The 19,064-nt window shown below is 37.6% G+C and overlaps 1 protein-coding gene across 1 annotated transcript; it reads right to left on the bottom strand.

Annotated features, from left to right (window-relative positions):
- Positions 1 to 8,630: 8,630 nt before the first annotated feature.
- LOC126681790 (uncharacterized) lies at positions 8,631 to 10,202 on the bottom strand. The gene is made up of 2 exons (XM_050377342.1): positions 9,933 to 10,202; positions 8,631 to 9,821 (listed from the first exon to the last, which is right to left on the bottom strand). The coding sequence occupies exons 1-2, from the start codon at positions 10,200 to 10,202 to the stop codon at positions 8,631 to 8,633; spliced, it is 1,461 nt and encodes a 486-aa protein (XP_050233299.1).
- Positions 10,203 to 19,064: the final 8,862 nt, after the last annotated feature.

A 19,064-nucleotide genomic window follows, 5' to 3' on the forward strand; every position in this document is an offset into this window, starting at 1 on the left:
TTTTAGTGATTTAAGTCAAACGTTTACAAACGTTACGAAACAAATCCAAACGTTCCCCCATTTTAACGATTTAAGCCAAATGTTTAAAACGTTACGAAACAAATCCAAATGTTTCACCTTCTTAGCGATTTAAGCCAAATGTTTACAAACTTTACGAAACAAAACCAAACGTTTAAAACACTACGAAAGAAATCCAAACGTTTCGTATTTTTAGCGATTTAAGCCAAACGTTTACAAACGTTACGAAACAAATCCAAACGTTTTCCCTTTTTAGTAATTTAAATCCAAATGTTTCAGCGATTTAAGCCAAACATTTACAAACGTTACGAAACAAATCCAAACGTTTCGACTTTTTTGTGATATTAGCCAAACGTTTACAAACGTTACGAAACAAATCCAAATGTTTAACCTTTTTAGCGATTCAAGTCAAACATTTACAAATATTACGAAACAAATCTAAACATTACAAAACAAATTCGAACGTTTCACCTTTTTAGCGATTTAAGCCAAACGTTCACAAACGCTACGAAACAAATCTAAACGTTTCACCTTGTTAGCAATTTAAATCAAAACGTTTCACCTTTTTAGCGATTTAAGCCCAACGTTTCACCTTTTTAGCGATTTAAGCCTAACATTTACAAAATTTACGAAACAAATCCAAACGTTTCACCTTTTTAACGATTTAGGCCATACATTTACAAACGTTACGAAACAAATTCAAACGTTTCCCCTCTTTAGCGATTTAAGCCAAACGTTTACAAATGCTACGAAACTAATCCAAAAGTTTAAAACGTTACGAAACCCTTTTTAGCAATTTAAGCCAAACGTTTACAAACGCTACGAAATAAATCCAAACGTTTGACCTTTTTAGCGATTTAAATCAAAACGTTTCACCTTTTTAGCGATTTAAGCCAAACGTTTACAGACGTTACGAAACAAAACCAAACGTTTCACCTTTTTAGCGATTTAAGCCAAATGTTTACAAACGTTACGAAACAAAACCAAACGTTTAGAACGCTACGAAAGAAATCCAAATGTTTTGCATTTTTAGCAATTTAAGCCAAACGTTTACAAACATTACAAAACAAAACCAATCGTTTACAAACGTTACGAAACAAATCCAAATGTTTCACCTTTTCAGCAATTGAGGCAAAACTCTTACAAATGTTACGAAATAAATCCAAACGTTTCCCCTTTTTAGCGATTTAAGCCGAACATTTTGCGAAACAAAACCAAATGTTTCACCTTTTTAGAAATATAAGCCAATCGTTAACAAACATTACAAAAAAAACCAAACGTTTGGCTTAATTCGCTAAAAAGGTAGAACGTTTGGATTTGTTTTGCAATGTTATAAACGTTTGACTTAAATTGCTAAAAAGGTGAAATGTTTGGATTTTTTTCGTAACGTTTTATACGTTAGGTTTTGTTTCGTAATCTTTGTAAACGTTTCGCTTAAATCGCAAAAAAGGTGAAACGTCATGTTTTGTTTGTTATCGTTTTTAAACGTTTGGCTTAAATCGCTTAAAAGGTGAAACATTTGGATTTGTTTCGTAATGTCTGTAAACGTTTGGCATAAATCGCTAAAAAGGTGAAACGTTTGGATTTGTTTCTTAACGTTTGTAAACGTTTGGCTGAAATCGTGAAATAGGTGAAATGTTTGGATTTGTTTTGTAACGCCTGTAACGTTTGGCTTAAATCGCAAAAAAGGTGAAACGTTTGGTTTTGTTTCGTAACATTTGTAAACGTTTGGCTTAAATTGCTAAAAACGTGAATTGTTTTGATTTGTTTCGTAAAGTTTGGAAACGTTTGTTTTAAATCACTAGAAAGGGGAAACATTTGGATTTGTTTCTTATCGTTTGTAAACGTTTGGCTTAATTCGCTAAAAAGGATTGCGTAACGTTCTAAACGTTTGGATTAGTTTGGTAACGTTTGTAAACGTTTAGCTTGAATCGCAAAAAAGGTGAGACGTTTGGATTTGTTTGATAATGTTTGTAAACGTTTGGCTTAAATCGCTGAAAAGGTGAAACGTTTGGATTTGTTTTGTAATGTTTGTAAGTGTTTGCCTTAAATCGCTAAAAAGGTGAAACATTTGGCATAAAGTGCTAAAAAGGTGAAACGTTTGGCATAAATCGCTAAAGTTTGTAAACGTTTGGCTTAAATCGCTAAAAAGGTAAAATGTTTGGATTTAAATTGCTAAAAAGGTGAAACACTTGGATTTGTTTCGTAGCGTTTGTAAACATTTAGCTTAAATCGCTGAAAAGGTGAAACGTTTGGATTTGTTTCTTACATTTGTAAACGTTCGGCTTAAATCGCTAAAAAGGGGAAACGTTTTGCTTTATTTTGTAACGTTTGTTAACGTTTGGCTTATATAGCTAAAAAGGTGAAACATTTGGTTTTGTTTCCTAACATTTGTAAACGTTCGGCTTAAATAGCTAAAAAGGGGAAACGTGTGGATTTGTTTCGTAACGTTTGTAAACGTTTGGCTTAAATTGCTAAACAGGTTAAACTTTTGGATTTGTTTTGCAACGTTTGTAAAAGATTTGTTTTGTTTCGTAATGTTTGTAAACGTTTGGCTTAAATCGCTACAAATGGAAAACATTTGGATTTGTTTCGTAACGTTTTAAACATTTTGTTTTGTTTCGTAACCTTTGTAAACGCTTGGCTTGAATTGCTAAAAAGTTGAAACATTTGGATTTGTTTCGAAACGTTTGTAAACGTTTGGTTTAGATTGCTAAAAAGGTGAAACGTTTTGATTTGTTTCGTAATATTTGTAATCGTTTGGCTTCAATCACTAAAAAGGTAAAACGTTTGGATTTGTTTCGTAACGTTTGTAAACGTTTGGCTTACAACGCTAAAAAGGTAAAACGTTAGGATTTGTTTTGTAACGTTTTAACTGTTTGGCTTAAATTGTTAAAATTGGGAAACATTTAGATTTTTTTCGTAACGTTTGTAAACGTTTGACTTAAATCTCTAAAAAGGTGAAACGTGTGGATTTGTTTCGTAACGTGTGTAAACGTTTGGCTTATATTGCTAAAAAGGTGAAATGCTTTGATTTGTTTCGTAACGTTTCTAAACGTTTGGCTTAAATCGCTAAAAAGGTGAAACGTTTGGGTTTGTTTCGTAATGTTTGTAAAAGTCTGGCTTCAATCGCAAAAAAGGTGAAACATTTGGATTTGTTTCATAACGTTTGTAAACGTTTGGCTTAAATTGCTAAAATGGGGAATCGTTTGGATATGTTTCGTAACGTTTGTAAACGTTTGGCTTAAATCGCTAAAAAGGTGAAACATTTGGATTTGTTTCGTAACGTTTGTAAATGTTTCGCTTAAATCGCTAAAATGGGGAAACGTTTGGATTTGTTTCGTAACGTTTGTAAACATTTAGATTTGTTTCGTAACGTTTGTAAACGTTTAGTTTTGTTTCATAACGTTTATAAACGTTTGGCATAAATCTCTAAAATGGGGAAACGTTTGGATTTTGTTTCTGTTCGCCTGGAAATATTCCGGACTCAAATCTTTGAATTTATAATTGGGATTGGTTTGAGGTTTGATACTTTAACGAACCTTTGTAGATATTCGCAGGGTTTGTCTGGTTAAAGACACTTAACCACGTGATCTAATAGTAATAATCTGGGAGCTACGAACTCTGGCGAGATTAATACTGAAAACTACTCCTAAGTTAAAACAATCCGGAGATTGCGAGATAAAAAGCACTGGGCTTGGTTTTTTATTGATTGATTTGTCGATACAAAAATAATGAAGCCCTGAGCTATTTATAGCTCCTCATAATCGAGATTCATAATTTAACTAGAACTAGAACTTTAAGAAGAAAAACACTCCTAACGAGTTACAAATTCCTAATAAGAAGGAGAATATTAAAACTAATAAAAAGGGCTTTTTATTGGGCTTGAGTCCCTTGTAAGACTACATGATGCTCTTGTCTATCAATTCTTTGGGCCGGTGTAAACAATGCCCCCAACAAGCCTGAAATTATCATTTTGGGCTTGTTTCCCTTCTTAGGCCCAAATGAAAAGCTGCTTGGTCCATGTCCTCGGCCCAGATACCATTGCAATTTATAACAAAGGAGTGCGCATCAATAAACCGTTCGGTACCCCCCTTAAATCCACGTCATCTCCAGTTGTTATCCACGATGCCACGTAGTAAATGTTTGAACCATTCGGCTTCCGTTCATTTTGCATTTTAAGAAAAATACTCAGTCATTCTCACACTACCTACTCTCTCTGCAAAAATTCAAGATTCTCTCTCTTCTTAGCCATCTCAAGCTTTCTACAAACCTACTGGTAAGCGACTGAAATCGCCTTGCCTATTCCTATTTTGCCGTTTTTAATCATCGCCCTAATTAAGGTGAAATTTTGCTCAGTTATCATGGCTGCTCCCAATGACACAATCGCCACCCAAGTAATTGATAAGATCAACGAGATCCGCACTGCTGCTCTAAATACCGATTTTCAGGTAATAATTAAAACCAACGATGATCAAGAATGTGTTGGTCCGATTCTGGTTTCGCCCAGCCACCTATGCGAAATTGCCACTCCGTTTCACGAAGAAGTCCCACCACACTTCTCACTCGCCCATCAGTCCTCCATCTAGGTAAATACCATGTTCAGAAACTGGCCGACCGAACACAAGGGGTATCAAGAATGGGTGAATCGATTGAAGCCCCATTTCGGCCAACTGTGGAAGGATGTTGGCATATACGACATGATCGGCCTCTCCAAGGCGAGTAGACCAATAGCAAAGCATTACATCATGGGTACCTCCCTCTTCTGGTCGACCGCCATCAACTGTTTTTGCTTCAAATTCGGCATGATGACCATTACCCTTTTAGACATGGTGGCCATCCTAAACATCCCTGTTATCGGCAAACGTATTTCGCCCAATCTAGACGCAAACATCCCTATCTTTAAGTTGACGCAAGCCCAAAGGAGTTATGGCCCATTCGTCAAGCTTTTTATGGGCGAAGAACACTACAAGTCTGACACCAGAGAGCCTATTGCTTTCCTCGCCTTTTTTGTGGCGAAATTCGTCCTTTGTACTTTATCTTTCCGAGTCACCACAGATTGTTTCACACTCGCCGCTGCTCTTGCCGAAGGACGAAAATGCAATCTTGGCGAGTTCATGCTGGCTCACTTGTACAGAAGTATGAACGAAATTGCTCCTCATGCCGAACAACGGGTCTTTCAATGCCCTAGTGGTCCATTATGGGTTCTACAATTATGGCTCGCACTTTACTTCCCCGAGCTCTTTGAAGTTGGCCCCCATATCAAGGCCGAACTATGCGGTTATCAACTTATCGCTGCTGGTACTCGCCTTCCCCATGTCCTTGATGTTCTGGAGGTGTTCACAAACTCTGTTCGTACTCCATAACTATTTTTCCCGATATTGACTCTGAAGTATCCTCCTTCTTGGTTATACCTCGGCTGGGATAGCGACGATACTGAAGAAGCAATGGCCGATCCCAAACGGAAACTTGGAGGCCAATGTTGGGGTAGCTCCTTGAAATGTAGAAATCTGATCGCCGGTTTGGAGTATAACCGCTGTAGTACAGAGGCATATTGCCCTAACTATGTAGCTCGGCAATTCGGCTACAACCAAGGAATTCCCTGTCCTTTATTAATCTCCGTCAATAACCGCGGGACCTATACACCCTCAATAGAAAACTTTGCCGATCTCCAGTTTATAACTCGCCTTAATCGAGCCTATCTTCCCCCTATATCAGAAATTTCTCGTCCTTCCATTTCACCAAAATGTACCCTTGAGTTTGAAAGCTGGTGGGCTTCGGTCGTTGAATCATGTTTCGACCTTTCTCTGAAAGAAATCCTATCTCTTCATAATTTTTCTTTACCTCCTTTATCGAGAAACCCAACTCATGCAGATCAGTTTCTTTTGCAGGCACCAAAACGTCCAAAATTCGAAGGTAACCTCTTCCATCTTTTTGAAATTTCTAGGTTCGAAATCTTTTATAAATTCAAATATGATTCATTAGATCGGCCTAGTATGAACCTTAAAATGCAGCGTCATAGGCGAATAGCTAGGACTAAATATAATGAAAAAATGAAAAATGTCTGGAGGGAAAAATATGAAAAAACTTATTCTTATGAATTCTACTTAGCTCATATTCGCCCTAAATTTAAGTACAAGAGTCCACCAGTTCCTAAGTGTAATATGTCCACCCAAACTCCAATTAAAATGCCTAAAAAACGGAATAAAAAATCGCAGCCGATCATAACTAGTGAAGGGGTAACTTACACTGGCATCAGATGCCGCTCTGATGTTGAGGCGATTAGTGAACTAGTAAAAAACGGCTACAGTAAAATACCAGGTAACGAAGATAACGTTTCGCCTTTCAAATTTTTATTCAATTCTGTACTAACTTTTGTTTCTCAGTTGGCGTGCCGAGATTGGGTAAGGGCGACGTATACCATACCAACGGCGATGAGAAACCATAAGCCAAGAAAGCAAGACGAAAACGCCCAACATCAAAGAAATCGTCCAAGAAGGAGTCGAAATCCAAGAAAGTTAAAGTTGATCTCTCTGGGTCTCGCCTATTTGATCCTACACCCTCTGATCCTGAGATGAATCATCCCTCCAGAAGCGCTCATTCGTTTTCAAGGCGAGATACCCAAACTGGGGGCGATCAAACTGGTGATGAAGGACTCTCCCTTCAGGAAACCCGTTCGTCCCAAAAAAAACCCTTCTGAGGTAACCCCAACCGTCTTACAAATGCTCGATTTTTCACCACTGCCTGCCTTGCACTCGCCGCTGGGTTCGGACCTGGTCAACCTTCCGGCACGTCTTGCTGCCAAGACTAAGGTACCTCAAATTTGCTCATTATCACCTTAATAGTAGTCTTAGAAGCTGATTTTCTATTGTGGCAAAACCTGGCAGATTGCTGATGACGCTCCGGCAAAACATGAAGACTTGACGGCGAAAGCAGCAGCTTTCCTGAACTCTGATAGTGAAGATGAGGAATTGCCTATGCCAGAGGGCGAAATGCAGGCTGAGATTATCAGCTAGTCTTCTGAGAACTGGGGCGATCATCTGGACGTGGTTTCTGAGTTGAAATCCCAAGGCATTGCTATATTCAAGTCGCCCAAGGACTTCGAGAAACTTAAAAAAGCTGCAACTGCCCTGGCCGACGCTCCTCCAGAAGTCCTCAGCGAAAAAGCTCGTGGTGCCATGGTTAAACTATCTGCATCGCTACCTGCTTTTCAGAAGATTTATGATGAATCGATGCTGATCTAGACCGAGCCTGACCAATTAACCCTTCAAGAGGCCGAACCCAAAGAGAAGATGGAGACGCTGAAGGCATCACTGAAATCAGCTGTTTCAGCTCTGACAAATTGCCGAGAGCACGCAAAGGAGCTGCAAGACAAAATCGCTGCTTTGAAGCTCGAGCTGTAGGCTGAAGAGAAGGGTATAGGCGAACTAGAAGTCTCCATGGACAAAAGCTTGCTCGAAGGTGTCGACGTGAAGAAAAACCGAAACTTGCTGAAGTAGAGCATTTCCATAATGAAGCCCAAGGTGGAAGAAGCCCGCAAATCTTTCAGCACGGTTCGCAGTGAGATTGGCGACATTTTTAGACATTTTTAGCTTATGTTGTAATATTTTTTAAGTTCAGAACAATATTTTTCTTTTCAAACGTACGATAATGATTTGGTTCGGCCTGGTGGCCGTTTCTTTTTGTTGAATAGATTTTCATCTTATGTTAATCGTTCATGGGACCGAAGGTTTTTGCCGTTAGTCAGTTTTTATTTTTCATCATCGCTATCGGTCTTTAATTAATCTGATATTAAAAGGTCCGCTTCAAAAAATGACACGTTGGGAACAACGGAGGGCCCCTTAAGGATAATTTTAAAAATAAATGGCCGAAATGACAATGATATATTCAATTCTCGGCCCTGTTAAAGTATTTTATAACTTATTTCTTATAATGTTGAGAAAAACGGAGGACCCGTTGAAAAAACTCGACTATAACAGTAAATGGCCGAAATGACAATGATATATTCAATTATCGGCCCTGATATAGCACATTTATAAATTATTACATAGAGTGTTGAGAAAAACGGAGGACCCGTTGGAAAAACTCAACTGTAACAATAAATGGCCGAAATGATAATGATACATTCGATCATCGGCCCATATAAATCAGAAACGCAGAACATTCAACGTTATTCATGGATATCTAACAACTTAGGACGTTCGGCGAAGGCTCGCGGCGGTCATTATTCTTCCCGTCAACATTCGCCAGGACATACGCACCGCAGTCATCTTGGCAGTCACAATAAATGGGCCTTCCCAGTTCGGACTCCACTTACCAATTCGCCTGTCCTTATGACCAATAGTTAGGATCGCCTTCCATACCATATCGCCTATGGCAAATGACTTTGTTTTCACCCGCTTATTGTATGCCCTCTCAACCCTTCTTTTTTGGGCCTCGAGGTGATCTAATGCGGCCAGTCTCTCCTCGTCGAGATCTAAGGAGTCTATTACCATCTTGTCAAAGTAATCCTCCTTAGACAATCTATTCTGGTACAAACGGCGAGTAGACATCACAGTGAGCTCCATTGGCAAGATCGCATTGTACCCATACACCATTCGGAAAGGTGAAGTTCATGTGGCCGACTTTTGGCTGGTCCTATTCGCCCAAACTGCTTCTGACAACAAAGCGTGCCATTGTCTTGGGTTTTCTCCAATCATCTTCTGAATGATAAGTTTAATAGTTTTGTTCGTCACTTTGGCCTGTCTGTTGGCTTGCGCATAATATGGTGTTGAGTGAAGCATTTTAATCTTCATCTGAGAAGCCCACCAACCTATATCGCCTCCTGTGAACATCATCCCTTGATCTGTGGTTATTGATTCAGGCAACCCATGTCGATGAACGGTGTATTCTTTAAAAAACTTAATCACAGCTTCTTGCGTGGGTGATTTTAGGGGCTTTGCTTCGACCCATTTGGTTAAGTAGCAAGTGGCAATAATGACGAAAGTATGGCCATCTGTCGAGCCAAGATATATCTTTCCTATGAGGTCGACCGCCCATCCCCTAAATGGCCACGGTTTAATGATGGAGTGGAGTTCTTCGGCCGGGACGTGCTGTATCGGACCGCATTTCTGACAGGCTTCGCACCCCTTAGCATATCTTATGCAGTCTTGTTCTATTTTCGGCAAATAGAAGCCGTATTTATGGATCAACCATTTCATCCTGGGGCCTGCCTGGTGAGCACCAGCTATCCCTTCATGTACTTCGGCCATTGCTAGCATTGCTTCCTTTGGGCCGATGCATCTGAAGAGTAGCCCTTCAATACCCTTTTTGTATAGCTCGCCCGCTAGGACGACGTAGTTTTGGGCCAAGGTCCTCAACCTCCTATTCGTATGGTCTGGAATCTCGAACCACTTCAACATTTCAGTCCTCCAATCTTGGGTGACATCGATTAGGTAGACCGAAAATTTCCTTTCATCGATGGTGATGCCCCCAGTATGGAGATTCGGCGTTTCTCTTTCAATTGCGTCGAACTGGTGATTCATCTTGTATCCGCTGCCGTGTTGAGCCAGATCATTCGCGACAATATTATCGGCCCTCTCGGTATATTCTATCCTTGTATCCTGAAAGCCTTCGATCAGGTGCTTCACCTTGTTGCAATACCTCACCAATAGTTCAGACTCGCACTTGAATTCCCATATCACTTGTTTGATGACCAACAATGAATCGCGTCTAACGTTGATTGACTTTGCCCCCAGCGCGGCCAAAATTTCGAGGCCGAATATCAGGGCTTTGTATTCTGCTTGATTTTTAGTACACTCAAACTGGAGTTTGAACGATAGTTAGTAAGCTGACCCCAGGGGTGAGATAATATGTACTACGGCGCCTACCCCCTGGCTAGTTCTGGACCCATCGAACTACATCTCCCATAAGACTATGTCGCAGCAGCTAATTGTTTCCTCCCTAAGGGTAATTATAGGATGATCGACGAGGAAATCGGCCAAAACTTGTCCTTTTACTGCTCTCTGGGGAACGTAAACTAATGTGAATTCGGACATGGCGATCGCCCACTTCCCAATGTGATTTCTTAAGTATGGTTTCGATAGAATATACTTAATGATATCGGTATGGGATAGTACGTACACCACTACCGGCAACATGTAATATCGTAATTTGTAGCAAGTGAAGTACAAACACAGGCACATTTTCTCTATGTCAGTATAGCAAATCTCAGTATCGGTCAGCCCACGGCTCAGATAATAGACCGCTCTTTCCACCCCGTTGTCCTCTTGGGCGAGCATGCATCCCAGGGATTCACGTGCAGCCGATAAATAAAGTAACAGTGGTTTGTTCGGCTCCGGAGGAGTCATAACTTGGAGGTTTGGCCAAGTATTCTTTTAAATCATTGAACACCTTCAATTGTTCGTCCGTCCAAATCCAATGATCGGTCTCTTTTCCTCGTAGCAAGACACTCCAACTGCGAAGTCGGCCTGCTGTGTCCGCTAGTAATCGTCTAAGCAAATTTATTTGACCGATTAGTCTATAAAGCTGCTTCTTAGTTTTAGGTGGTTCAGCATTAATGATCGCCTTGGCTTTGTTTTTATCTATCTCTCTTCCCCGCTGGTGAACCAAGAAACCCAAGAAGTTTCCAACCGATACTCTGAATGCGCATTTAAGAGGGTTCATTTTCAACCCATTAGACCGTATGCGCTCGAACCCTTTCCTCAGATCGGCCAAATGAACCTCCCCGGTATTCGACTTTACCACTACATCGTCAATGTACACTTCGTGGCAATCCAGTCCTCTGAACATTTTATTCATCGCTCGTTGGTAGGTTGCACCCGCGTTCTTCAAGCCGAAAGGCATAACAACCCATTCGTAAGCTCCAATCGGCCCGGGACATCTGTAACCTGTTTTAGATACGTCCTCCTTGTTGATTGGTACTTGGTTGTACCCGGAGTGTGCGTCAAGGAAACTGAGTATCGTATGCCCCGCCGCTCTATCTATCAGCATATCAGCCACGGGCATCGGGTACTCGTCCTTAGGCGTGGCCAGGTTGAGGTTTCGAAAGTCTACACATACCCTTATTTTTACATTTTTCTTCATCACAAGGACGATGTTAGAGAGCCATTCGGTGTACTGAGCTTCTCGAATAAACTTGGCATCTTCTAACTGTTTAATTTCATCCTGGATGAGGGTATCCACTTCTCTTGACATTCGTCGGGGGGCTGCCGAAATGGCCGAAATCCACTTTTCAGAGGGAGCTTGTGTTCGGCAATATCTAGATCGAGACCCGGCATTTCATCGTACGACCAGGCGAAACAGTCGCGGAATTCGATTAGTAAAGCAATCAGCTGTCCTTTGAACTCTTCATCCAACCCGGCATTGATATAAATAGGTCTAGCCGATTCAGCAGTGCCCAAGTTCACTTCTGGCAGGTCATCTTGTACTTGGGCGGGATCATCTTCAAGCTTCCCTGTTGCCAGCTGTATATCCCCAATTCTCAGCAATCCTGTTGGGTCTTGATCCTGGTCCTCACAGATGCATTCGGTCGATGCGACGTCATATAGCGAGGCTAGCTGTCTGATCTTCTCTCTTAATTCCTTGTGTCATGCTATCATTCTAAACGTTTGATGATAGTAGATCGGCCATTGCCCCCAAGGGTCATCGATACTGGCCGATCCGAGTTGACTAATAAGCGGGGTACACTCGTCTCCCCTTTGGAACTAAGGGATTGTATTTTCCGTACTTCCTCGTCATATAAATTTGCCTCAAGCACATTATGGTCTTCGCCGAAGGGGTTGGGATCGCCCTGTACAACTTCGATTTCACCATCCTCTCGCCATATGAATAGCATTTGATGCATGGTTGATGGTATGCACATATTGGAGTAAATCCAATCTCGACCGAGCAATATGTTGTAGTTGCTTCGGGCGTTGACCACGAAAAACCCTTCTTCGGTCTTTACTCGCCCAAATTTTATCCGGACTGTAATGTACCCCTCATCCGGAGTTTTGCCTCCGGCGAAATCGGTCATGTAAACATCAGTTGGGTCTAGCTGATCCCGATTTATGTCGAGCTTCTTGAGCATCTTCGCTGGTAGTATGTTGACCCCAATTCCGTTATCAATAAGGACCCTGTTGATTGATACTCCATTTAAATCGGCCTTGATGTATAGCGGCTGAATATGCGTCGTCATCCTCGTTGGGGGTTTACTGAGTGATACTACTGCCGTGCTATCGGCACTATCACCTTCCGGGATGATCACATTGCCTTCGAGCGTCGCCTTCTGCTTAGGCTTGCTTCTATAAAAATCAGGGAGTGTGACTACTTTCACCCCGTATTCGTCCCTGACAACATAGTGATTTAAAACAAACGTTTACAAACGTTTCGAAACAAATCATAACAATTCACATTTTTAGCAATTTAAGCCAAACGTTTACAAATGTTACGAAACAAATCCACACGTTTCCCCTTTTAGCTATTTAGGCCGAACGTTTACAAATGTTAGGAAACAAAACCAAACGTTTCACCTTTTTAGCTATATAAGCCAAATGTTAACAAACGTTCCAAAATAAAACAAAACGTTTCCCCTTTTTAGCGATTTAAGCCGAACGTTTACAAATGTAAGAAACAAATCTAAACGTTTCACCTTTTCAGCGATTTAAGCTAAATGTTTACAAACGCTACGAAACAAATCCAAGTGTTTCACCTTTTTAGCAATTTAAATCCAAACATTTCACCTTTTTAGCGATTTAAGCGAAACGTTTACAAACGTTAGCGATTTAAGCCAAACGTTTCACCTTTTTATCACTTTAAGCCAAATGTTTCACCTTTTTAGCGATTTAAGCCAAACGCTTACAAACATTACGATACAAATTCAAACATTTCACCTTTTCAGCAATTTAAACCAAACGTTTACAAATATTACCAAACAAATCCAAACGTCTCACCTTTTTAGCGATTTAAGATAAACGTTTACAAACGTTACCAAACTAATCCAAACGTTTAGAACGTTACGCAACCCTTTTTAGTGAATTAAGTCAAACATTTACAAACGATACGAATGTTACGAAACAAAATCAAAACAATTCTAATTTTAGCAATTTAAGCCAAACGTTTACAAACGTTACGAAACAAAACCAAACGTTTCACCTTTTTTGCGATTTAAGCCAAACGTTACAAACGTTACGAAACAAATCCAAACATTCCACCTTTTTCACAATTTAAGCCAAACGTTTACAAACGTTAAGAAATAAATCCAAACGTTTCACCTTTTTAGCGATTTATGACAAACGTTTACAGACATTACGAAACAAATCCAAATGTTTCACCTTTTTAGCGATTTAAGCCAAACGTTTACAGACGTTACGAAATAAATACAAACGATTCACGTTTTTAGCGAATTAAGCAAAACGTTGACACACATTACGAAACAAAACAAATCTTTTACAAACGTTACGAAACAAATCCAAAAGTTTAACCTGTTTAGCAATTTAAGCCAAACGTTTACAAACGTTACGAAACAAATCCACACGTTTCCCCTTTTTAGCTATTTAAGCCGAACGTTTACAAATGTTAGGAAACAAAACCAAACGTTTCACCTTTTTAGCTATATAAGCCAAACGTTAACAAACATTACAAAATAAAACAAAATGTTTCCCCTTTTTAGCGATTTAAGCCGAACGTTTACAAATGTAAGAAACAAATCCAAACATTTCACCTTTTCAGCGATTTAAGCTAAATGTTTACAAACGCTACGAAACAAATCGAAGTGTTTCACCTTTTTAGCAATTTAAATCCAAACATTTCACATTTTTAGCGATTTAAGCCAAACGTTTACAAACGTTAGCGATTTAAGCCAAACGTTTCACCTTTTTAGCACTTTAAGCCAAATGTTTCCCCTTTTTAGCGATTTAAGCCAAACGCTTACAAACATTACGAAACAAATTCAAACGTTTCACCTTTTCAGCAATTTATGCCAAACGTTTACAAACGTTACCAAACAAATCCAAACGTCTCACCTTTTTAGAGATTTAAGCTAAACGTTTACAAACGTTACCAAACTAATCCAAACGTTTAGAACGTTACGCAACCCTTTTTAGTGAATTAAGCCAAACATTTACAAACGATACGAATGTTACGAAACAAAATCAAAACAATTCACATTTTAGCAATTTAAGCCAAACGTTTACAAACGTTACCAAACAAAAACAAACGTTTCACCTTTTTTGCGATTTAAGCCAAACGTTACAGACGTTACGAAACAAATCCAAACATTTCACCTTTTTCACGATTTAAGCCAAACGTTTACAAAGGTTAAGAAATAAATCCAAACGTTTCACCTTTTTAGCGAATTATGCCAAACGTTTACAGACATTACGAAACAAATCCAAATGTTTCACCTTGATAGCGATTTAAGCCAAACGTTTACAGACGTTACGAAATAAATACAAACGATTCACGTTTTTAGGGAATTAAGAAAAATGTTGACACACATTACGAAACAAATCAAAGTGTTTCACGTTTTTAGCGAATTAAGCCAAACATTTAAAAAAGTTACGAAACAAATCAAAATGTTTCACCTTTTTATCAATTTAAGTCAAACGTTTACAAACGTTACGAAACAAATCCAAACGTTTCACCTTTTAAGCGATTTAAGCTAAACGTTTAAAAACGATTACAAACAAAACAGGACGTTTCACCTTTTTTGCGATTTAAGCGAAACGTTTACAAAGATTACGAAAAAAAACCTAACGTTTAAAACGTTACGAAAAAAATCCAAACATTTCACCTTTTTAGCAATTTAAGTCAAACTTTTATAACATTGCAAAACAAATCCAAACGTTCTAACTTTTTAGCGAATTAAGCCAAACGTTTAAGAAGTTACGAAACACATCTAAACGTTTCCCCTTTTTAGCGATTTATGCCAAACGTTTACAAACTATATGAAACAAATCCAAACGTTTCCCCTTCTTGGCGATTGAAGCCAAATGTTTACAAACGTTACGAAAGAAATCCAAAAGTTTAATTTTTTTAGCAATTTATGACAAACGTTTACAAACATTACGAAACCAAAACCAAGCGTTTCACCTTTTTACCAATTAAAGACAAACGTATACAAACGTAACGAAACAAATCCAAAGGATTCACCTTCTTAGCAATTTAAGCGAAACGTTTACAAACGTTACGAAACAAATCCAAGCGTTTCACCATTTTAGCAATTTAAGCGAAACGTTACGAAACAAATCCAAGCATTTCACCTTTATAGCAATTTAAGCAAAACGTTTACAAACTTTACGAAATAAAACCAAATGTTTCACCTTTTTAGCGATTTAAGCAATACGTTTACAAACGCTAGGAAACAAATCCAAACGTTTCCCTTTTTTTAGCAATGTAAGCGAAACGTTTACAAAAGTTACGAATCAAATCCAAGCGTTTCACCTTTTTAACAATTTAAGCCAAAACGTTTACAAACGTTACAAAACAAATCCAAGCGTGTTACCTTTTTAGCAATTTAAGCCAAACGCTACGAAAAAAATACAACGGTTTCACCTTTTTAGCGATTTAAGTCAAACATTTACAAAGGTTATGAAACAAATCCAAATGTTTCACCCTTTTAGCAATTAAAGCTAAACGTTTACAAATGATATGAAACAAAATTAAATGTTTCACCTTTTTAGCTATTTAGGCCAAAAATTTACAAACGTTACGAAACAAATCAAAACATTTTACCTTTTTAGCGATTTAAGTCAAACGTTTACAAAGGGTTGCAAAAAAATCCAAATGTTTGACCTTTTTAGCAATTTAAGCCACACATTTACAAACATTACGAAATAAACCAAACGTTTCACCTTTTTAGCAATTTAAGCAAAACGTATACAAACGTTACGAAACAAATCCAAACGTTTCACCTTTGTAGCGATTTAAGCAAAACGTTTACAAACGTTACATAACAAATCCAAACATTTCACCTTTCTAGTGATTTAAGCCAAAAGTTTACAAAGGTTTGAAAACAAATCCAAACGTTTCATCTTTTTAGAGATTTAATCCAAACTTTTACAAACGTTTCAGATTTTTAGCGATTTAAGTCAAACGTTTTATGAAACAAATCCAAATGTTTTACCTGTTTAGCGAATTTAGCCAAACGTTTACAAACGTTACGAAATGAATCCAAATGTTTCGCATTTTTAGCTATTTTAGCCAAACGTTTACAAACGTTACGAAACAAATCCAAACGTTTCACATTTTTAGCGATTTAAGACAAACGTTTACAAACATTACGAAACAAAACCAAACGTCTAAAACGTTACGAAATAAATCCAAACGTTTCACATTTTTAGCGATTTAAGCCAAACCTTTAATAACGTTATGAAACAAAACCAAACTTTTCACTTTTTTAACAATTTAAGCCAAAGGTTTACAAACGTTAAGATACAAATCCAACTGTTTCACCTTTTTAGCAATTTAAGCCAAATGTTTGCAAACGTTCTGAAACAAAATCCAAGCGTTTCACCTTTTTAATAATTCAAGCCAAATGTTTACAAATGTTACGAAAAAAATCCAAGCATTTCACCTTTTTGGCAATTTAAGCCAAACATTTACAAACATTACGAAACAAATCCAAACATTTCACCTTTTAATCGATTAAAGCCGAACCTTTAATTATATTACAAAAGAAAACAAAACATTTCACTTTTTTAGCAATTTAAGTCAAACGTTTACAAACGTTACGAAACGAATCCAAACGTTTCCCCATTTTAGCTATTTAAGACATACGTTTAAAACGTTACGAAATAAATCCAAAATTTTTACCTTTTTAGCGATTTAATCAAACGTTTACAATTGTTATAAAACAAATACAAATGTTTTACCTTTTTAGCAACTTAAGCCAAACGTTTACAAACGTTACGAAACAAATCCAAGCTTTTCACTTTTCCAGAAATTTAAGCCAAACGTTTACAAACGTTACGAAACAAATCCAAACGTTTCCCTTTTGTAGCGATTTAAGCCAAACATTTACAAACGTTACGCAACAAATCTAAACTTTTCACATTTTTAGCGATTTAAGCCAAACGTTTACAAAGGTTAGGAAACAAATCCAAATGTTTCCCCTTTTTAGCAATTTAAGCCAAACGTTTACGAACGTTACGAAACAAATCGAAGCGTTTAACCTTTATAGCAACCTAAGCCAATCTATTACAAACGTTACGAAGAAAATTCAAGAGTTTCATTTTTTTAGCGATTTAAGCCAAACATTTACAAACGTTACGAAACAAATCCAAGCGTTTTACCTTTTTAGCGATTTAAGCCAAACGTTTACAAACATTGCGAAACAAATCCAAACGTTTCACCTTTTTAGCGATTTAAGTCAAACGTTTACAAATATTACGAAACAAATACAAACATTTCCCCTTTTTAGCGATTTTAGCCAAAAAATTACAAACGTTACGAAACAAATCCAAACGCTTCGCCTTTTTAGCGAATTAAGCCAAACGTTTAGAAATGCTACGAAACAAATCCAAACGATTCTCCAGTTTAGCGATATAAGCCGAACGTTTACAAACGTAACGAAAAGAATCCAAATTTTTTACCTTTTTAGCGATTTAGTTTACAAACGTTACGAAACAAATCCAAACGTTTCACTTTTTTAACCATTTAAGCCAAACGTTTACAAAAGTTACGAAACAAAACCAAACGTTTCGCCTTTTTAGCGATTTAAGCCAAACGTTACGAAACAAATCCAAACGTTTCCCCTTTTTAGCTATTTAAGCCAAACGTTTACAAATTATGCTAAACAAATCCAAACGTTTCACCTTTTTAGCGATTTAAGCCAAACGTTTACAAACTTTACGAAACAAATCCAAAAGTTTTGCCTTTTTAGCTATTTAAGCCAAACGTTTACAAACATTTTGAAACAAATCCAAACGTTTCGCCTTTTTAACAATTTAATCCAAACGTTTACAAATGTTACGAAACAAATCCAAACATTTCCCCTTTCTAGCGATTTAAGCTATACGTTTTTAAACGTTATGAAACAAAACTAAACGTTTAAAATGTTACGAAAAAAATCCAAACGTTTCACTTTTTTTAGCAATTTAAGCCAAACCATTACAAACTTTACAAACAAAACCAAGCCTTTCATCTTTTCAGCAATTCAAGCCAAACGTTTACAAACGTTATAAAACAAATCCATGCGTTTAACCTATTTATCAATATAAGCCAAATGTTTACAAACGTTATTCATCTTTTTATCGATTTAAGCTGAACGTTTACATACATTACGTAACAAATCCAAAGGTTTCCCCATTTTAGCAATTTAAGCCAAACGTTTAAAAAGTTACGAAACACATCCAAACGTTTCCCCTTTTTAGCGATTTATGCCAAACCTTTACAAACGATACGAAACAAATCCAAATGTTTCCCCTTCTTGGCGATTGAAGCCAAACATTTACAAACGTTACGAAACAAATCCAAAAGTTTAATTTTTTTAGCAATTTATGCCAAACGTTTACCAACATTACGAAACCAAAACCAAGTGTTTCACCTTTTTAGCAATTAAAGCCAAACGTATACAAACGTAACGAAACAAATCCAAAGGTTTCACCTTTTTAGCAATTTAAGCCAAACGTTTAGAAACGTTACGAAACAAATCCAAGCGTTTCACCATTTTAGCAATTTAAGCCAAACTTTACAAAACAAATCCAAGCATTTCATCTTTATAGCAATTTAAGCAAAACGTTTACAAACTGTACCAAACAAAACCAAATGTTTCACCTTTTTAGCGATTTAAGCAATACGTTTACAAACGCTACGAAACAAATAAAAATGTTTCCCTTTTTTTAGCAATGTAAGCCAAACGTTTACAAAAGTTACGAATCAAATCCAAGCATTTCACCTTTTTAACAATTTAGGCCAAACGTTTACAAACGTTACAAAACAAATCAAAGCGTTTCACCTTTTTAGCAATTTAAGCCAAACGTTAAGAAAAAAATACAAAGGTTTCACCTTTTTAGCGATTTAAGTCAAACATTTACAAAGGTTATGAAACAAATCCAAATGTTTCA

Source organism: Mercurialis annua, linkage group LG5 (assembly GCF_937616625.2).
Source record: "Mercurialis annua linkage group LG5, ddMerAnnu1.2, whole genome shotgun sequence".
NCBI classification, from domain to species: domain Eukaryota; kingdom Viridiplantae; phylum Streptophyta; class Magnoliopsida; order Malpighiales; family Euphorbiaceae; genus Mercurialis; species Mercurialis annua.

Excerpts from the sequence above, each read along its gene's own strand:
- LOC126681790 (XM_050377342.1), bottom strand. The coding sequence starts at position 10,202 with ATGTGCCTGTGTTTGTACTTCACTTGCTACAAATTACGATATTACATG. Across the intron at positions 9,822-9,932 it reads CAATTAGCTGCTGCGACATA|TTTGAGTGTACTAAAAATCA; the intron begins GTCTTATGGGAG and ends TTCAAACTCCAG.